The sequence below is a fragment of the Saccopteryx leptura genome, chromosome 9 (assembly GCF_036850995.1).
Source record: "Saccopteryx leptura isolate mSacLep1 chromosome 9, mSacLep1_pri_phased_curated, whole genome shotgun sequence".
In the NCBI taxonomy this organism is placed as follows: domain Eukaryota; kingdom Metazoa; phylum Chordata; class Mammalia; order Chiroptera; family Emballonuridae; genus Saccopteryx; species Saccopteryx leptura.
In genome coordinates, this window is record NC_089511.1 from 33,086,850 (window position 1) to 33,102,471 (window position 15,622).

The 15,622-nt window shown below is 56.1% G+C and overlaps 1 protein-coding gene across 1 annotated transcript in view; it reads left to right on the forward strand.

Annotated features, from left to right (window-relative positions):
* Positions 1-11,244, forward strand: part of NECAB2 (N-terminal EF-hand calcium binding protein 2) — a 35,000-nt gene extending 23,756 nt beyond the window's left edge. Inside the window, exons 7-13 of the mRNA XM_066349467.1 lie at positions 1,736-1,854; positions 2,031-2,110; positions 5,113-5,166; positions 6,120-6,232; positions 9,179-9,256; positions 9,885-9,976; positions 10,652-11,244. Of these exons, the coding sequence (XP_066205564.1) occupies positions 1,736-1,854; positions 2,031-2,110; positions 5,113-5,166; positions 6,120-6,232; positions 9,179-9,256; positions 9,885-9,976; positions 10,652-10,680 (565 nt within the window). The 3' untranslated portion in view covers positions 10,681-11,244. The remainder of the gene's footprint in view (positions 1-1,735; positions 1,855-2,030; positions 2,111-5,112; positions 5,167-6,119; positions 6,233-9,178; positions 9,257-9,884; positions 9,977-10,651) is intronic.
* The last annotated feature ends 4,378 nt before the right edge of the window (positions 11,245-15,622 follow it).

The window sequence follows — 15,622 nt, forward strand, 5'->3', positions numbered from 1 at the left end:
GTTTACTGCCCCAAGTTGAGACGGACTTCTCTTGGCCTGTTCTTCCCAGAACAGCTGACGTGCCGGCATAAAGGGGAAGTAAAGACACGCACATAGACAGGAGCAGGAGCCTGGTGTCTGGGCCACAGGTTTCCCAGGCAGAGGCCTGGCATGGCGGGGTATTGGTTGCTATGGGGTGGGGGTTGGAGTATGTTTTTTGGTTGCTATGGGGCTGGGCCCAGTCAGATATGATTGCAGAGCTGCTCAATGATGCTGTTCCCAATATGTGTTTGCTCTGAGCACTTGCAGCCAAGTCACCTGGGAAATGGGAAGTGCGGGTCCCTGGGGCCCCCGCCGTGCCCACTGGGTTGGGATCCGTGGGAGCTGAGCCCAGAGCTTTGCCTCGGCGATTGGTCTTGTGATTCTGACGGTCCCCAAAGTTAGCCACAGCTCTGGAAGCTGACACTGAGATTTCTTTCCTTTTTTGTCACTATCCTGATTTAAAACTGGCCGTTTTGATCCCGCTGTAGAACAGATAAGACAGCTGAATGATTTTCATCGCCTGTTTCCTGCACTTTGCTGGCTCCATCGCATGTCCGCCCCCACACGGGAATCTGACTTTGGAGTGTTGGTAATGAGGGTGATACATCTCAATGGGGACACATGTCTGCTCCTCACTCCTACTTCAAACTGCCTGAAATCTCAGTTGTCTCGGCTCCTCTGGGCTACAGGTCCCCTTAGGCCATTCTCTTTCCTGCCCCAGGATTATCATGTTCCAGAAACAAGCCACCAGTTCAAACCTGCTGCCCCCATTTATGGTCTGAGGGCCACATCTAATTTGCTGCTGGTTTGTAGAGCTGCCAGGATTGATACCTCAAAGACTGCCAGTCTTTCTGAAACTGCGGGGGAATCAGGTTTACCAGGGGAGCCTGTGAGCTGTCAGATTCAGAAATTCCAGACACACGAGGCAGCGCTGACCGAAGGCGGAAGAGGGCAGGGATCATGTGTGTTGACATGCACATGGGAGTGTGCATGTTGTGTGGACACGCGTGTCAGTATGTGTTTATGTGCCCATGGTGAGTTCTGCAGCATCTTGTGCACACGGGTGTTCAGACATTCACCGAGCAGCGGTTGAATCCCTGCTGTTGTGCCAGGCACAGGGCTTGGTGGGCTGTGTGGGCCTGTCAGAGCATGCTGCAGCTGTGCACGTGCGGTCACATCAGTGTGCATGGGAGTAGGGACAGGTCAGGCCTGGCCGCTCTCTCAGACTGGGCTGACTACACTGTCCTGTCATATGCCTGCCTACTCTTGACCGTGTCCTAAGGCGCCATTTTTCGGAGAGGGTACAAGCTCAGCCCCTCCACCCACACCACACAGGCCACCAGGTTGGCTCTTAGTGAGCTAGTGAGGCAGGCAGGGAGGGGGAGGGAAGCCGTGAGCATAGGTGGGGGCGGGGGCGGGAGTCTGGAACTGAACCTCGCGGAACAGGGCCAGGCCGAGTCCTGGTATGGGGCTGAATTCCTATTCCATCGGCCCCGCCGGTGAGTGTTCTTGGCCAAGTCCCCCACCTGTGGGCCTTGTTTCCTCTTCTATGAAACGAAGGCCGTGAGGCTCACTTCACAGGCATGGGCTCAGGCTCCCTGAAGGACACGGTGCATACTTCAGCCCGCAGTGTGTGCTTGATGTTTGTCAAAGCCACCAAAGTGGTCAGAGCCCCACGCTTCCCTCCTAGTGTGTGTTTCTCTCACTCACACAGCCAGAACCCCAGCAAACCTGCCCCTGGGGTGGCGCAGACCTGGTATGGAAGCCCGACTGCCCCCTGTGTCCCTAGCCACAAGTTCATGGCCACGGAACAGGAGAGGAGCCTACCTTCTGGTGAGAACACGCGGGAGCCCGGGGCGGGGGACATTGGGTGGGGATCCTGGGAGGAGTTCTGATAGTGGGACTGGGACTGTGAGGGAGGCGACAGGTCAGGCCCCTGGGGAGGCTGGGAGCTCCCCTCCCCCAGGCTGGCCCTGCCCAACGTCGGTGTCTCTGCGCCTCTTTCCCAGTCACCTCAGAGCCCAAGGAGGAGGGGCTGGAAGCCCAGATCAGCCGCCTGGCAGAGCTAATAGGACGGCTGGAGAACAAGGTAAGGTCCCCGAGCACCCATCTCTGTTCCCCCACGCCCCCCAGCCCCACCCCAGGGAGGGCTGAGCTAGGTCCGGAGTTTGGGACGGAAGTCAGGGAGCCTTGGGAAGCCTTCCCCCCGTGGAGTAGAAATGGAGGACAGAAAGAACATGGACAGACCCAGGAACTATGTTCACTGTGCAAGCTCACGGAGAGGTGTCTGGGGTGGAAGGGGCTGTGGCGGGGTGGGCGGGCAGCCAGGGTGTGCATCTCAGGGAGCAGGTAGCAGTCAGCAGGGCCATGGAGGCAAGGGGACGGAGCTTCAGGGAGCTTTAAGGAAGCCTGGGCAGGGAGAACCAAGATACAGCATGGTGGGGCGGAGGGATGGTGACGCCCCAGGAGAGATTAATAACAACCCGAATGACCAGTAGCATGCAATCTTTTAAATATGATATGGCACGTCCACAGTTAATGGAATTTACCCAACCTTTGCAGAATCCTGTTTCCAAGGACCGTTTCATAACTCGGGAGGTCCTCACAGTAAGCCTGCACCAGCTTCCTGGGACTGCCATCCCGTGCACCATACACAGGCTGGGGGCTTCAAGAGCAGTGCAGGGCAAGAAGTGGGGCCCGGGGGTGCACCGGGCTGCTTTATTCTGAGGCCTCTCTCCTTGGCATGTAGACAGCTGTCTTCTCCCTGTGTCCTCACACACTGTTTCCTCTGTGTGTCTGTCCTAATCTTTTCTTCTTATATGGACACCAGGCATACTGGATTAGGGCCCACCCCGTTCCCTCATTTTAACTTAAATACCTCTTCAAAGGCCTTCTCTCCAAATGTAGTCACACGAGGTACTGGGAACTGGCCCTTCAATTTGGGGAAGACACAATTCAGCCCATGACAATGAGCATTTCTTGGAAGAAAGAAAACAGGTTGCCTTAAGGTTTACCAACAGACCCAGGTATCAGACTGACCAATTTGAATCTTGGCCATATCACTTAACAGCTGTGTGACCTTAGGTCAGTGACTTACCCTCTCTGAGCCTCAGATTCCTCCTCTAGTGATAGAGGGGGGGAAAAATTGGAATAGTGCATCTCACAGAGTTGTTGTGAGCAATAAATAAAATAATGTCTAAATGGCCCACAGAGCCTGCTGTGAAGTTAGCTTTAACATTAGCAATGTTAGCAATTATTAGACATTCTGGTGCCCAAAGCTAGACAGATGTACATACCGTACCCATATACCTACATAAACCAAGTATCTCAGAGCCCTGGTTGCAGCAATTGTACATTTCTCTGACTTTTATGAGTTTCTAACATCATTTGCAAAAGGGCAAAAGTATTTTGATGGGTTTGGGGCTGGCTCTGAGGTATTCGTGAAGGCAAGGGGAGGCCATATGGCCAGGGGGATGCTGAGGCCAGGACTAGGGGGGAGTTGGAAGGGAGCGGCAGGGATCCCACCAGCAGGGCTGAGGCCAAAGTAGCATCTCCCTCCCGCTTATAGCAGCGTCTGGGTGGGAGCGGTTTTGTGGACCCGTTGGCCCGGTTGTCATAACAACTCCACAGGCGCCTACAGAGGGAGGCTCTTTGAAGTTTATTTTTAGCGCCCTGGTCGCCCTAACAACAGGCTGGCTGGTAACAGCAGAGCACCTGGGTGGCCTGGAGACTGGGTGGGGCTTTACAGGTCTGGCTCCGCCCACCCACCGTGGGCCAACCTGAGCCACTCCTGGCTCTGCCTGGGGCTGGATGGTGGAACCCTGGGGCGGCCAGGCTGGCAGAGCAGATGAGGGTGCCACTGTGCCTCCCCAATCCTCCCCTCATTCTCCTCTTATCCTCCAGCCAGGAGAAGCCAAGAAAACCATCCCCTGCCTTCTGGGAGTCCATCTACATGGTTGTAAAACAATGGAAACAGACTTGCCCCTGGCAGACACATCTTGGCTCCCTACAAAGCAGGTTTATCTGTGTGTCCTGGAAAAGTCAGGCCTCTCTCCAGGACCAGCTGTGTTATTTTTAGGTTCTAGTGCAAAATGAACGGACAGGGCCCCTTGTTCAAACATTATTAAGAATTTCAAGATGGTGACTGCACAGGACACAGGCCAACCCATCTGCCTGTGCATTTCCTTAAAATCCAGCCGACGGGCCACACACATGCTTTGTGAGAGGGAACTAACTGGGCACGTGTGACTGGGCACCAGAGACACAGCTGTCCTCCGAGAAGGTAGACAGGAGCATTTATTGGGGTTCCCAAGTTAAAGGGAGAACCAGGATTCTGTATCAGGAAAAGAGAAGCCCCAAGTTCAGACCCAGGCTCAGTACCTAACGAGCTTTTGTGGCGTTCAGAGCCCGGGGTTCTCTGCTAAAATAGTGACCCCTGAGCATCCATGAGAGTGGGTCCTGTTCTGGACACCCACATGCGGTCGTAAACACTGGGGTTCCTGCTGTCCTGGGGCTTACAGTAGCAGCACCTGCCTCATGGTCTGGAGAGTTCAATGAAATGTATTTGTAAAGCACTCAGCCCGGAGCCTGTGGAAGGCCGGTGAAAACAGGCACCTCATTCAGACCATTAGATTCCAGGGGCACCCAGGGTTGAGATTGGGGTTGGTTTGTAAGTTGATAGGGACTCTCAGGGCTGTTACCAGCAATTATGGCAAAAGCCCAGCAACTTGGATTCAGAGATCTTGAATCCCAATCACTGTCTCTTCCAAGACCCCCCCCCACCTAAGCCCCCAGAAAAATTGGAGCCTCCTCCATGGCTTCTGCTGTAGATCGGCTTAGTCTCTGTGGTTTACTGGGTCCCCTCTGAGCCAGCACTGTACATGGAGGTAGACTGAGCCCTGTCCAGTGAGGCCCTGTCCCTGGGAGCTCCCACTAGCCTGGCAGACTCCAGAGCCCCTAGGACCTTGGTGTGGAGCGGCTGGGGCTCTGTAGTGGCCCTGGGGTACTCTGGTGTCATTGTTGTGGTCCTGGAGGCCTTCCTGATGGAGGTGGCCTTTGTCTCCAGCATCACTTTATGCTTGGTTGTTTCAGACCCTCTGGTTTGACCTGCAGCAGCGCCTCTCAGATGAAGAAGGCACCAACATGGTGAGGGCCCCCTCCCCTGACACCTCTCCTCCCCTCCTGTGGCCCCATCCCTGCCTGAGCCCGCAACTCCAGATGCAGGTGGCTCAATTGACCTGCCACCCCATCCCCAGGGACCACCATGTGAGGAGAGGTTGCCCCAGCACTTATTCTTTAAGGCAACAGGGCTTTTTTTTTTTTTGTATTTTTCTGAAGCTGGAAACGGGGAGGCAGTCAGACACCTGCATGTGCCCGAGGGATCCACCCAGCACGCCCACCAGGGGGCGATGCTCTGCCCATTCGGGGCGTCGCTCTGTCAGGACCAGAGCCACTCCAGCGCCTGGGGCAGAGGCCAAGGAGCCATCCCCAGCGCCCGGGCCATCCTTTACTCCAGTGGAGCCTCGGCTGCGGGAGGGGAAGAGAGAGACAGGAAGGAGGGGGGGAGGGGTGGAGAAGCAGATGGGCGCCTCTCCTGTGTGCCCTGGCCAGGAATCGAACCCGGGACCCCGCATGCCAGGCCGACGCTCTACCACTGAGCCAATTGGCCAGGACCCAGGGCTTTGTTTTAAAATTAAAAAAAAAATTGGCCTGGAGCAAAGTGAGGAACAGGACAGTGACATCAAAACACTGACTTGGTCAGAAATGAATTTGCTGGTCACTGATTTGTTGTATCTCAGACCCGGGTGCCTCGCAGGCCGCTCTGGACTTCCGTAGAGCCTCTTTAAACACACTTTTCAGCATTTGTGGGACTACTACCTGTGTTTGGCTTTTTAAGTTCTTGTTCTTGTTTAGCCCATGTTTGTAAGAAAGGAAAGTGTATGCACGGGTTTGGGGTGATTTTGTTTTATTTTGACCAAAGTGTCCTGTCCTCTCTGGAGGGAGGTCTGGGGGGCTGGGTCTTGGGCTGTACCTGTGAGTCCTGCAGGGGAGCGGGCTGTCCAGGAGCCGAGGGGCTCACTCACCCTGTGGCCCCACAGCACCTGCAGCTGGTCCGGCAGGAGATGGCCGTGTGCCCTGAGCAGCTGAGCGAGTTCCTGGACTCGCTGCGACAGTACCTGCGAGGAACCGCTGGGGCCAGGAACTGCTTCCAGTGAGTACGCTGCGGGCTGGGCGGTGCTGGGGAGCTCTGCCTGGGGTGGAGGACGGGACGATGACCTGAGGACACGCCATACCCCAGGGAAGCGCCCCGCGGGGCAGTTATGAGAGCGGGGTTCAAGTCCAAGCTCAGGCTCTTCCCCTCTGTGCAAATAGGGCAAGTAGTGACTTCATCTCCCTGACCTCAACTTAACTTGTCTGTAGAGTGGGACCCCTGACTGGACCCACTCTGCAGGCTGTTGGCAGCATAAAGGGAAGAGTACACGTGCAGGGCTTAGGCCAGTGCCCAGGGTGCAGTTGCAGCCTGCTTAATGCCAGCTGCTGCTCTTACTGCGTGGCTGCCCCTCGCTGCTTCACCCTCGGGCCGCGGCTGTAGAGACTGGCGTTGCTTCCTGGCAAAGCTGAACCAGGTGGGCGTGGCCGCATCACGTTGGGCCACAAAAGATAACAGCCCTCACCCTGGCTGGGGGTGCTTCCTGAGGGCTGGCTGGCTGGCTGTCCCAGGCCCTCCCATCCGTGCCCAGGCCAGTCACTGCGGCCTTGGTGCTGTTCTCTGCCTCGATTCTCTCCCTCTCCAGTTTGCTTTTTCCATCTTGAGAGCTTGTGTGCCTTCACCCAGATTCCTGGCCAGGCCCTGGGGACACACCCCTGACCCAGGTGGCTGCTCTTGCTGAATGTTTATTCTAGGCGGTGGGAGAGGGGCAAAGGAAGATGCTTCTGAAGGGCGATGGGTACTGCGGAGGCACGCGCACTGGGGCCTGGGGCCTGAGCATCTAGACCGCAGAGTCTGAGCAAGGCCAGCATGCGTAGGAATTAGCAGGTGCCAGGGCCAGGGGAGGCCAGGAGAAGCTAAGAAAACCAGCCCCTGCCTTCTGGGAGTCCATCTACATGGTTGTAAAACAATGGGAACAGACTTGCCCCTGGCAGACACATCTTGGCTCCCTACAAAGCAGGTTTATCTGTGTGTCCTGGAAAAGTCAGTCCTCTCTCCAGGACCAGCTGTGTTATTTTTAGGGTCTAGTGCAAAATGAACGGACAGGGCCCCTTGTTCAAACATTAAGAATTTCAAGATGGTGACTGCACAGGACACAGGCCAACCCATGCTTGAGCAGTGACAGGGGAGGGCCAGGGATGGCGGGCAGGACCCACTCACCTCTGCCTCGCTCATTCGGAGTACAATGGACCATATTGGAGAGGCGTAAGTAGGAGCGAGACACAGTCTGGTGTCCTCTGTGTGCAGAAGGGGGCAGGGGAGGAGAACAAGGTGCAGCAGGGTGGCCAGGGCGGGGCCCCGCGGTGACCCGGGGAGGGGCCCTGGCCTTGGCACGAGCTGGTTAGGGCTGGGATCTGTTTTGGAGTACAGCTGACCAGCTTGCTGGTGTCTGGGGGGAGGGGAGGGGTGGAAGGGAGAGGAGGCAGAACCGGAGATCGGCAGACGCTCGGTAAGAGGCTGCCGCCCTGAGCCGAGCTGGGAGTCCAGGTCAGGCCTCCGGAGCGGGGAAGTCACACGGGCCGTTTGGGCCACGTTAACTTTGAGATGCCAGGTGAGGTGCCAGCGTCGGAGTGCGGAGATCCTGGGAGAGTGGGCTGGGCATGGTCGATGTGCAGGTGGCACCTGAAGCCACAGCACAACGTGTTCACTGCCACCGAGGACAGGGCCTGGGGTGGGGTGGAGCCACGAGGGGCCCAGCGCCCCTCCTCTGCACACAGGGAGCACCCAGCAGGCTTCACACCGTGTCCTCCTGCCCATGCAGAGGCACCCCCTCCCCCCAAAACCCAGTCAGTGCTTCAGCTGAGCAGATACAATCACCATGACTGCTTTCATCTTGCTGCAGTTGCCAGACTTAGATGCACCAGATCGGATGACCTTTGTCAGAGAGAAAAGCCCATTAAGCGCCTTCTGAAGCTGGCAAAGGGCCAGGGCTGGAGCTGATTAGTGGGCAGTGGGCAGCCTCGACCCCCCACCGTCTCATCGAATTACAAGCCTACAGCGCCATGTGTAATTTTAGCTGGATAATAATGAACTAATGGTACCACTATTAGCAGTCTTGTCTCCCTGCTTCTATCCTCTTGGCAAAACCTGGAATTGCCTGTAATTATACAGCAGACGCCACCCATGACAGAGCTCCCCTCCTCGAGGACTGTTCGGGGTTCTGTTCTGCTGAGCAGGTGAAAAGAGAGGCAGCCTGGACGGGCGAGGGCCCGAGGGGCAGTTAGAGACCATGTGGTCTCGGAGTCAGCCTCCGCCCCCCCCCCAGGTCTGCCACGTTCTTGGGAGCACCCCCTTGCTTTCTCCCCCAGTCCAGAGAGCACAGTCCTATTGAAAAGGAGGTAAATGGCCCACCACCATCACACAGGCAGTGCAGGCGTGACCTGGGACCTGCAGGACCACTGGTCCAGAGCAGGGCAGGCCCTGCCCCTCCCTCAGCTGGCCTGTTCTGACTTACAGTATTGTTTTAAGGATTCAATGAGATGACAATTATGAAGTAGAACGTAACAGGAGAAAATGAACATTTAGCCTTTAAAATAATATTTCATTATAATTCATTCAACAAACCTATACTGGCCACTCTCTGCTGCCAGGCCTTGCTCTGGGTGGTGGGATACGTGCTGACCCGATCGGACTCGGTGGCTGGGCCTGCAGGCTCTGGGCTGTGCCCATCAGGAAGGCAGCAGCATTGTGGGTCATAGCCTGGGGCTGCTGACAGACTGGCTACCTGTCCTGGAATACCTCTGGGTGTGCCAGCTTCTGCCGGCTCCCATTTCCAGGGTCTTAGGTATCACAGCCTGGCTCGGTGACGCCCTGTCTATGCTCTTTTGAGAGTAGTGGTGGGGACAGAAGGGCTGGAGGAACGGTTCCGGAGGGCCCAGGTCCATGGGGGCAGGTGCATGGGTGGCCCAAACGTGTCCACTGACCCCGACCTCTCATCGCCCCTTGCAGCATCGCCACTGGGAGGCTGTCAGACGGCTTCACCTTCGTGATCTACGAGTTCTGGGAGACAGAGGAGGCATGGAAGAGGTAAGCAGGGCCATGCCCACTAATACCAGGCCTGTGGCAGCTGGCCGGGTGATAGGACGTGGGAAGGGGGGGCTGACCTGGCCCCCAGCACCGTTCCTTGTCCCCGAGCGTGTGGGAAGGGATGAAGGGGGCAGAGAGGACAGGGCAGTAATGAGCCCAGGTTCCAGCAATATCCACCACCCAGAATGCAGGCCTCATTGGCCGACGCGTGCCCTTGAGCCAGTGGGAGGTGGTTTCTCAGTGTGGAGTGTGACCCTCCCTCATCCCACTCCTCTGAGCTCTGAATCCAGGTCCCTGGGTCCTGAGGACAAGGCCTCTCCTATTTGAAAACTGCTGCCTCAAGGGATAAACATCCAGAAATGTTACCTCATTAAGGACACTCACTTGGGGGCCAAAAACAGGCTGTTCTTTGCCCAAACCTGCCACTCACTCTCCAGGGCCCCAGCAATCAGCCTCCCGGGGGCCTGACCTTCTTATCCTTGCATGACGGCTCTGAGCCCCAAGACTGGCTGACTGGTGTTCAAGTCCCCATCCCGGGCTGAGCCAGGATTAGAGCCCAAGCGCCTGTCCCAGAGGCTGCCCCGGCCACCCAGCCCCGAGGGCTCACTGGTGTCCCCCTGGGTTGCAGGCACCTGCAGAGCCCCGTGTGCAAGGCGTTTCGGCACGTCAAAGTGGACACACTGAGCCAGCCCGAGGCCCTCTCCAGGATCTCGGTGCCAGGTAGCAGCGGGAGGGGCGGAGGGCCTGGAACAACAATGGGGGGTGGTCCCTGGTTCCCCCGGGAGCAGCGGCCATCGCCAGGCCCGGGAGGCTGAGTTGAAGGAAGGGGAAGGCCCGACTTCCGACGACCCTTTACTGTTCCCTTAGCTGCTGGTCCTCTAGTGACTCCACAATGAGCACTCAGCAGCAGTGCCAGGTGTGCAGAGGGTCCTAGAGGCCAGGAGCCAGAGTGCTAGGCCAGCCCCCACACTGGAAGGACAGGGGCAGGGACATAAGTTGGCCCTACAACCTCAGTACAATAGGAGAAGCTGCAGGAAGAAGGCCTCAGACAAGACCAAAGGCGCCAAGTACATGGGCCCAGAGCCCAGAGTGTGGCGAGCCTATGCCAGAGGCCCAGAAAGTACCCCCCAGTCCAGGGTGGGCCCCCCACCCCCACCCCCACCCCCACCCCCAGGCATGTGCTTTGCCATCGGGACACCCAGCGAGCACTTGGCAGCCTCTCCTGTGCACTGGCAGGCGGCCCAGCCCGGCACAGAGCCGGCCCTGGACGGAGGGCACGTGCTTGCCGGGGAGCGGGGGAGGGCTGCCCTGCCCCTCCCTGCAGCCCCACGGGACACGTGCTGCGGGTCCCCAGCAACTCTCCCCGCTTACACGTCTCTCCTGCCCCATCCCTAGCTGCCTGGTGCACAGTGGGCCGAGACTGACCAGCTCCCCAGCACCCCTGCGGATGAACCTGACACCCTCCCCTCTCTACTTACAAAGGACGTCCCCTCTTTTCTAGAAACTTTGGTATATGAGCTGTCTTTTCAATACACTTCCAAACAAGAATGTGTTTTCCCTGCTGTTCGAGGTGAAGGCGAACCCCTCCCCCAGCATCCCCACCCCTCTCACCCTTGTTGGCCGAGCAGCGTCTGAGCGGCGGGGGGCCCTGCTGAAGCCAGCCAGGGCCTGCGGTGACGGGGACGGTGATGGGGAGGCTTCCTGGAGCCAGCACCCCCGCCCTCACCCCACCGAACGGCCACGCATGCCCAGCCTCCCACCACCCCGGCCTCCTCCGTCCTCAGCGAGACTCACCCCTCCGCAGGCCACCCCTCTCCTCTGTCTCTTCCACTCCTGGTTGACATTCCTCTTCTGATAGGAGCCAAGACCCTGTAGTGCCCAACCTAGGCCTGTGCCGAGTCTGCAGGCGGCAGTAGAGCCCGCGTAGCCCGTGCCACACTAGGGGAATACCGCTGAGACAAGCACCAAATAAACTCCGGCGGGGAACAGCTGCGTGCTCTGTGTTTCTGTTTCCCGTTTTCTAATTGGTAACAGCTGGAGGAGCAGAGCCATCAGGATGCATGGGCCCCTGAGCCCCTTATAAGCCGTGAATTCTGGACCAAGTCTCCCTGTACTTCAGTGTTCCTGTCTGAAATGGAGGTGATAACCATGAGGTCCATATTTTGACAACTAAGTTCATGCCTGTTACAAAATTCATGGTCCCCAGACACCCCCCCCCCCCTAAGTTTCAGTAATTCACTAGAAGGACTCACTGGACTCATCAGACTCATTGAAGCCACTACACTCATGTCCATGGATTGTGGCAGCCAAAGGATAGACTAAAATCAACCAGGGGAAGAGGCAGGTGCGTAGCCTCCATTGTCCTGTCCCAGAGCAGTGGTGCAGAAAGCACCTCCTTCTCCCAGCACTAGAGGGTGACATGCAGAGTACCACCAACCAGGGACGCTCACCAGAGCCTCCATGATCAGCGTTGTCATTGGGATTGGTCATGTAGACATGGCTGACCTTGACCTCCAGCCCCTCTGAAGGCCAGACTAATACCAATGGCCCAAGGCCCCAGGTAAACAAAGACCCTCATACCAGGAAGGACATTCCAAGGTCCTAGAGGCCACCTCCCAGGAGCTGGGCACAAAGGCCAGACCCCTGGGCACAGTTCATCGTCCATGCACACTTGTCAATGAGCTCTTTGAATGAGACAGGAGACCCAAGACCCTAGACTTGAAATAATGTTTAAATTCTATTCTAGAACCTGGGTGGCAGCCCTGCTTCTATTTCCTTGTCCTGGTTAACAGGAAAGACACCGCCCACAAAATGCTCCAGGGACAAAGGAGGAGAGAGCCATGGGTTCCTCTCCTAAGGCAGGATGGAGAGGGGGGCGGGTGGGGCACGGATTCTGGGAGCAGCAGAGGCCTGGGGTGGGGGTGGGGGGTGGCGAGCAAGGAGACAGGCCCTAAAGCAGGGTGGCAGTGGGTCGGGCCCAGTGGGCGCCCGGGAGGCAGGACCACGAGTGTGAGTCTTCCCACCTCCCACTCTGGGCCTGGAACAGCAGCCTGGGAAGCATGGTGGTGGTTAGAGCCATCACGTTGGGTGAGGTCTCTGCCCACACTTCCCTGCCTCCTCTAGCATGTCCCCTCCTGCCTTGGGTCCTGCCACCTCCCAGCCACCTGCCTCCTCAACAAGGCCTGGTGCCAGCTGCTCATGCCGAACCAGTAGCACAACCGTGGGCTTGCAGGAAGGGTAAGATGCAGATCAAGTCCCAGCTGTGCAGCTCCGAGCTGACTGTCCTTGCAGCCCGTCCCTCAGGGCCTCTCCCTCGTCTGTAAAGTGCGGAGAGGACCCCCCTACTCTGAAGGTCAGGGACTGCCTGGCCCATAAGAACGCCCCTTAACTGGGTCCTGCTGGTGGCATCGGCGAGCAGAGGAGCTGCCCCCGCCCACCTCACCCCAAAGCTGGTACTGTTCCAATCAGCTCGGCTATTTAAAAAGTACTATTTCTAGGGGGCCGAGGCTCTCTGGGGCATGGCTGAGGAACGCCGCCAGCTGGGCATGTTACACTTCTGCCGCCCATCACACCCGCACTGCAGCATCTCCGCCGGTGGCAGCCCACAAACATCTTAGAGCCTCCGCGAGTCTGAGTGGGTGGAAAAGAGAGAACAACTTTCAACCCTAACAGTATGAGAGTACCCACTACTTTCCACTATAGAGCCCGGCATGGAGTCAGGCACGTGGGGCACACTGTCTCCCTCAGTGCTGCCTATGCCATCCTGTGATCAGCAGGGTGGTGGTGGGGGGGGGGGGGATGTGGAGACAGAGAGGGCAAGTAACTCACCAGAGATCACACAGCAAGTAGCATCACTTCTATCCAAACCCAGAATGGTCTGCCCCCAGCCCTGACCATAGGACCACACAGCATAGATCAATGGGGAGAAAATGCTCCAAATGAATAGGTTTAAATCCCAATCAGTCTCCTTGAACAGTTGGAGAATTACCGTGTGACCCAGAAATTCCACCCCCCCGGGTATAGCTGTGTGCATGCTATGCCCACAAGAATTCAAAAGATCCACTGAAGCAAATGTGCACAAATGTTCACAGCACCGTTCCCAGCGGCCAAAAGGTGGAAACAACCCAAATGTCCATCAACTAATGAATGGGCAGCATGTGCTCTATCCACACACGGGCATGTTATTCAGCCATAAAAAGGAAGGAAGATCTGACACAGGCCACAACAAAGGATGAGCCTTGAAAACAATATTCTAAGTGAAAGAAGCCATCACAATGGACCACATATGTGTGATTCCATTGACATAAAGTGTCTAGAACAGTTGAATCAACAGCAACAGAAAGATTCTTGGTTGCCAGGGGCTAGCTGGGGGAAGAAGTAGGGAGTGACTTGGTTTCTTTGGGGTGATGAAAATGTTTTGGAACTAGATGGAGGTGGTGGTTACTCAACATTGTGAACGTACTGAACGCCACCAAATGGTATGCTAAAGAGGTTAATTCTCTGCTTCATGAATTTCACCTCAAATTAACAACAACAAATTTCAACCATCTCACCTGCCCAAACAGAGAAGTTCACCACCTGCCTTCAGTGGCCAGTCTGCAGCTTTGTCATGTCCGGGTCAAAACCCAGACCGTCCTCGGGAGGCACGCAAGGCAGTCCCGTGTGGGAGGTGGGCAGCTCGCTAGGTGCTTGGGGCCAGCTGCACCCTGGGCTGCGTCGCCGTGCAGTTACACGGGGACACCTGAGTCGGTGGAAAGGTGTTTCCTCAGGAAACTCAGAGGCCCCCCAGCCGTGCCGCTCGGAGCAGAACTAGTCATCATACTATAAAATGTCACTTGGCCACATTCACATACATTACGAGACATGTAGTATAGGTTCCACTCAAACTCCAGTGTCACCATTGCCCAGGAGTGTGTGACAGGCCAGGCTCTGGGCTTCGGGCTTTGCAGGTGCCCAGGCTAAGAAAAGCTCAGAAAGCTGAGGGGAAAGGGCTGCTCAGAGACAGGCCTGGCCACGGTCACGCAGCTGGTGACTGGCAGGTAGGGTCCGCGCAGGTCTTCTAGACCCAGAGCCCATGCTTGAAGTCCAAGGATGCCACCCAGCCCTTGCTTCAGTTAGTGTCTGTCACAGACTTGAGGGAACCGGTTAGTACTGGGGCAGGGCAATCCAAGGGAGAACTCCTACCTTCCTTTACTCTGAGGTCGCTCTCAGCCATCAGAGGGCGACACGCCAGCCGGCATTTCTTTCACCGCATTGCTTTTCATTATGATGGTTGAGTTGAGGCTCACTCCTATGAGGATCACATCTGTACCTGTCACAGATGGAGATGGAGCCTACTGTCCCCAGTGGTGATATCTGTCACTCTTTATAGAGCACCACCTCATTTCACTTTCGCATTCAGTGCCATTCCACTTCCAGATCTGCTTTCCTGCTTTTGGGTGAGCCTGACTGTCCTCTTATTTCTCCGTTTTTCCCTTGGCTGCCAGGAAGCTCAGTGTTTACCTGCTAAGGTCAACCTAGGTTTTCTGGAAAACTACTTTTGTTTGGCTTCCCCTCTAGCTGCTGTAGATACATCGCCACCTTTAATCCTCCCAGGAGGCCACATCGCATCATACACAGTAAGCCTGCTTGCTGGTGGAGAAACTGATTCTTAGAAGAGGTTTGTTAACTTTCCAACTCTTCAGACAGCAAAAGGCAGAGCCAGTGTTTAAAACCAGTCGTCACACAAGTGGATTAAAAAGCTTTGGTAATATACACTATGGAATACTACTCAGCCATAAGAAATGATGACATCGGATCATTTACAACATGGATGAACCTTGATAACATTATACTGAGCGAAATAAGTAAATCAGAAAAAACTAAGAACTATATGATTCCATACATAGGTGGGACATAAAAATGAGACTCAGAGACATGGACAAGAGTGTGGTGGTTAGGGCAGGGGGGCGGGAGGAGAGAGAGGGGGTTGGGGGAGGGGAGGGGCACAAAGAAAACCAGTTAGAAGGTGACGGAAGACAATTGGACTTTGGGTGATGGGAATGCAGCATAATCAAATGTCAAAATAACCTAGAGATGTTTTCTCTGAACATATGTACCCTGATTTATCAATGTCATCCCATTAATTAAAAAAATGAAAAACAAAACAAAACAGTTGTCTCATTCCAAAGCCAATTCCTACACGGCCTGCTTTTCTGGCACAGCCCTGACCCCATCACACTTCGTTCTTATCTGTGACTCTCCGTGCATGGTCCCAGCACCACCCCAGCCTCCCTGGCCAGCGTCGCAGCACCCAGCAAGCACACAGGGTACAACCAATACATGACTGTCACGGCTAACTGCCGGCACTGGAGTGATAAATGCTCC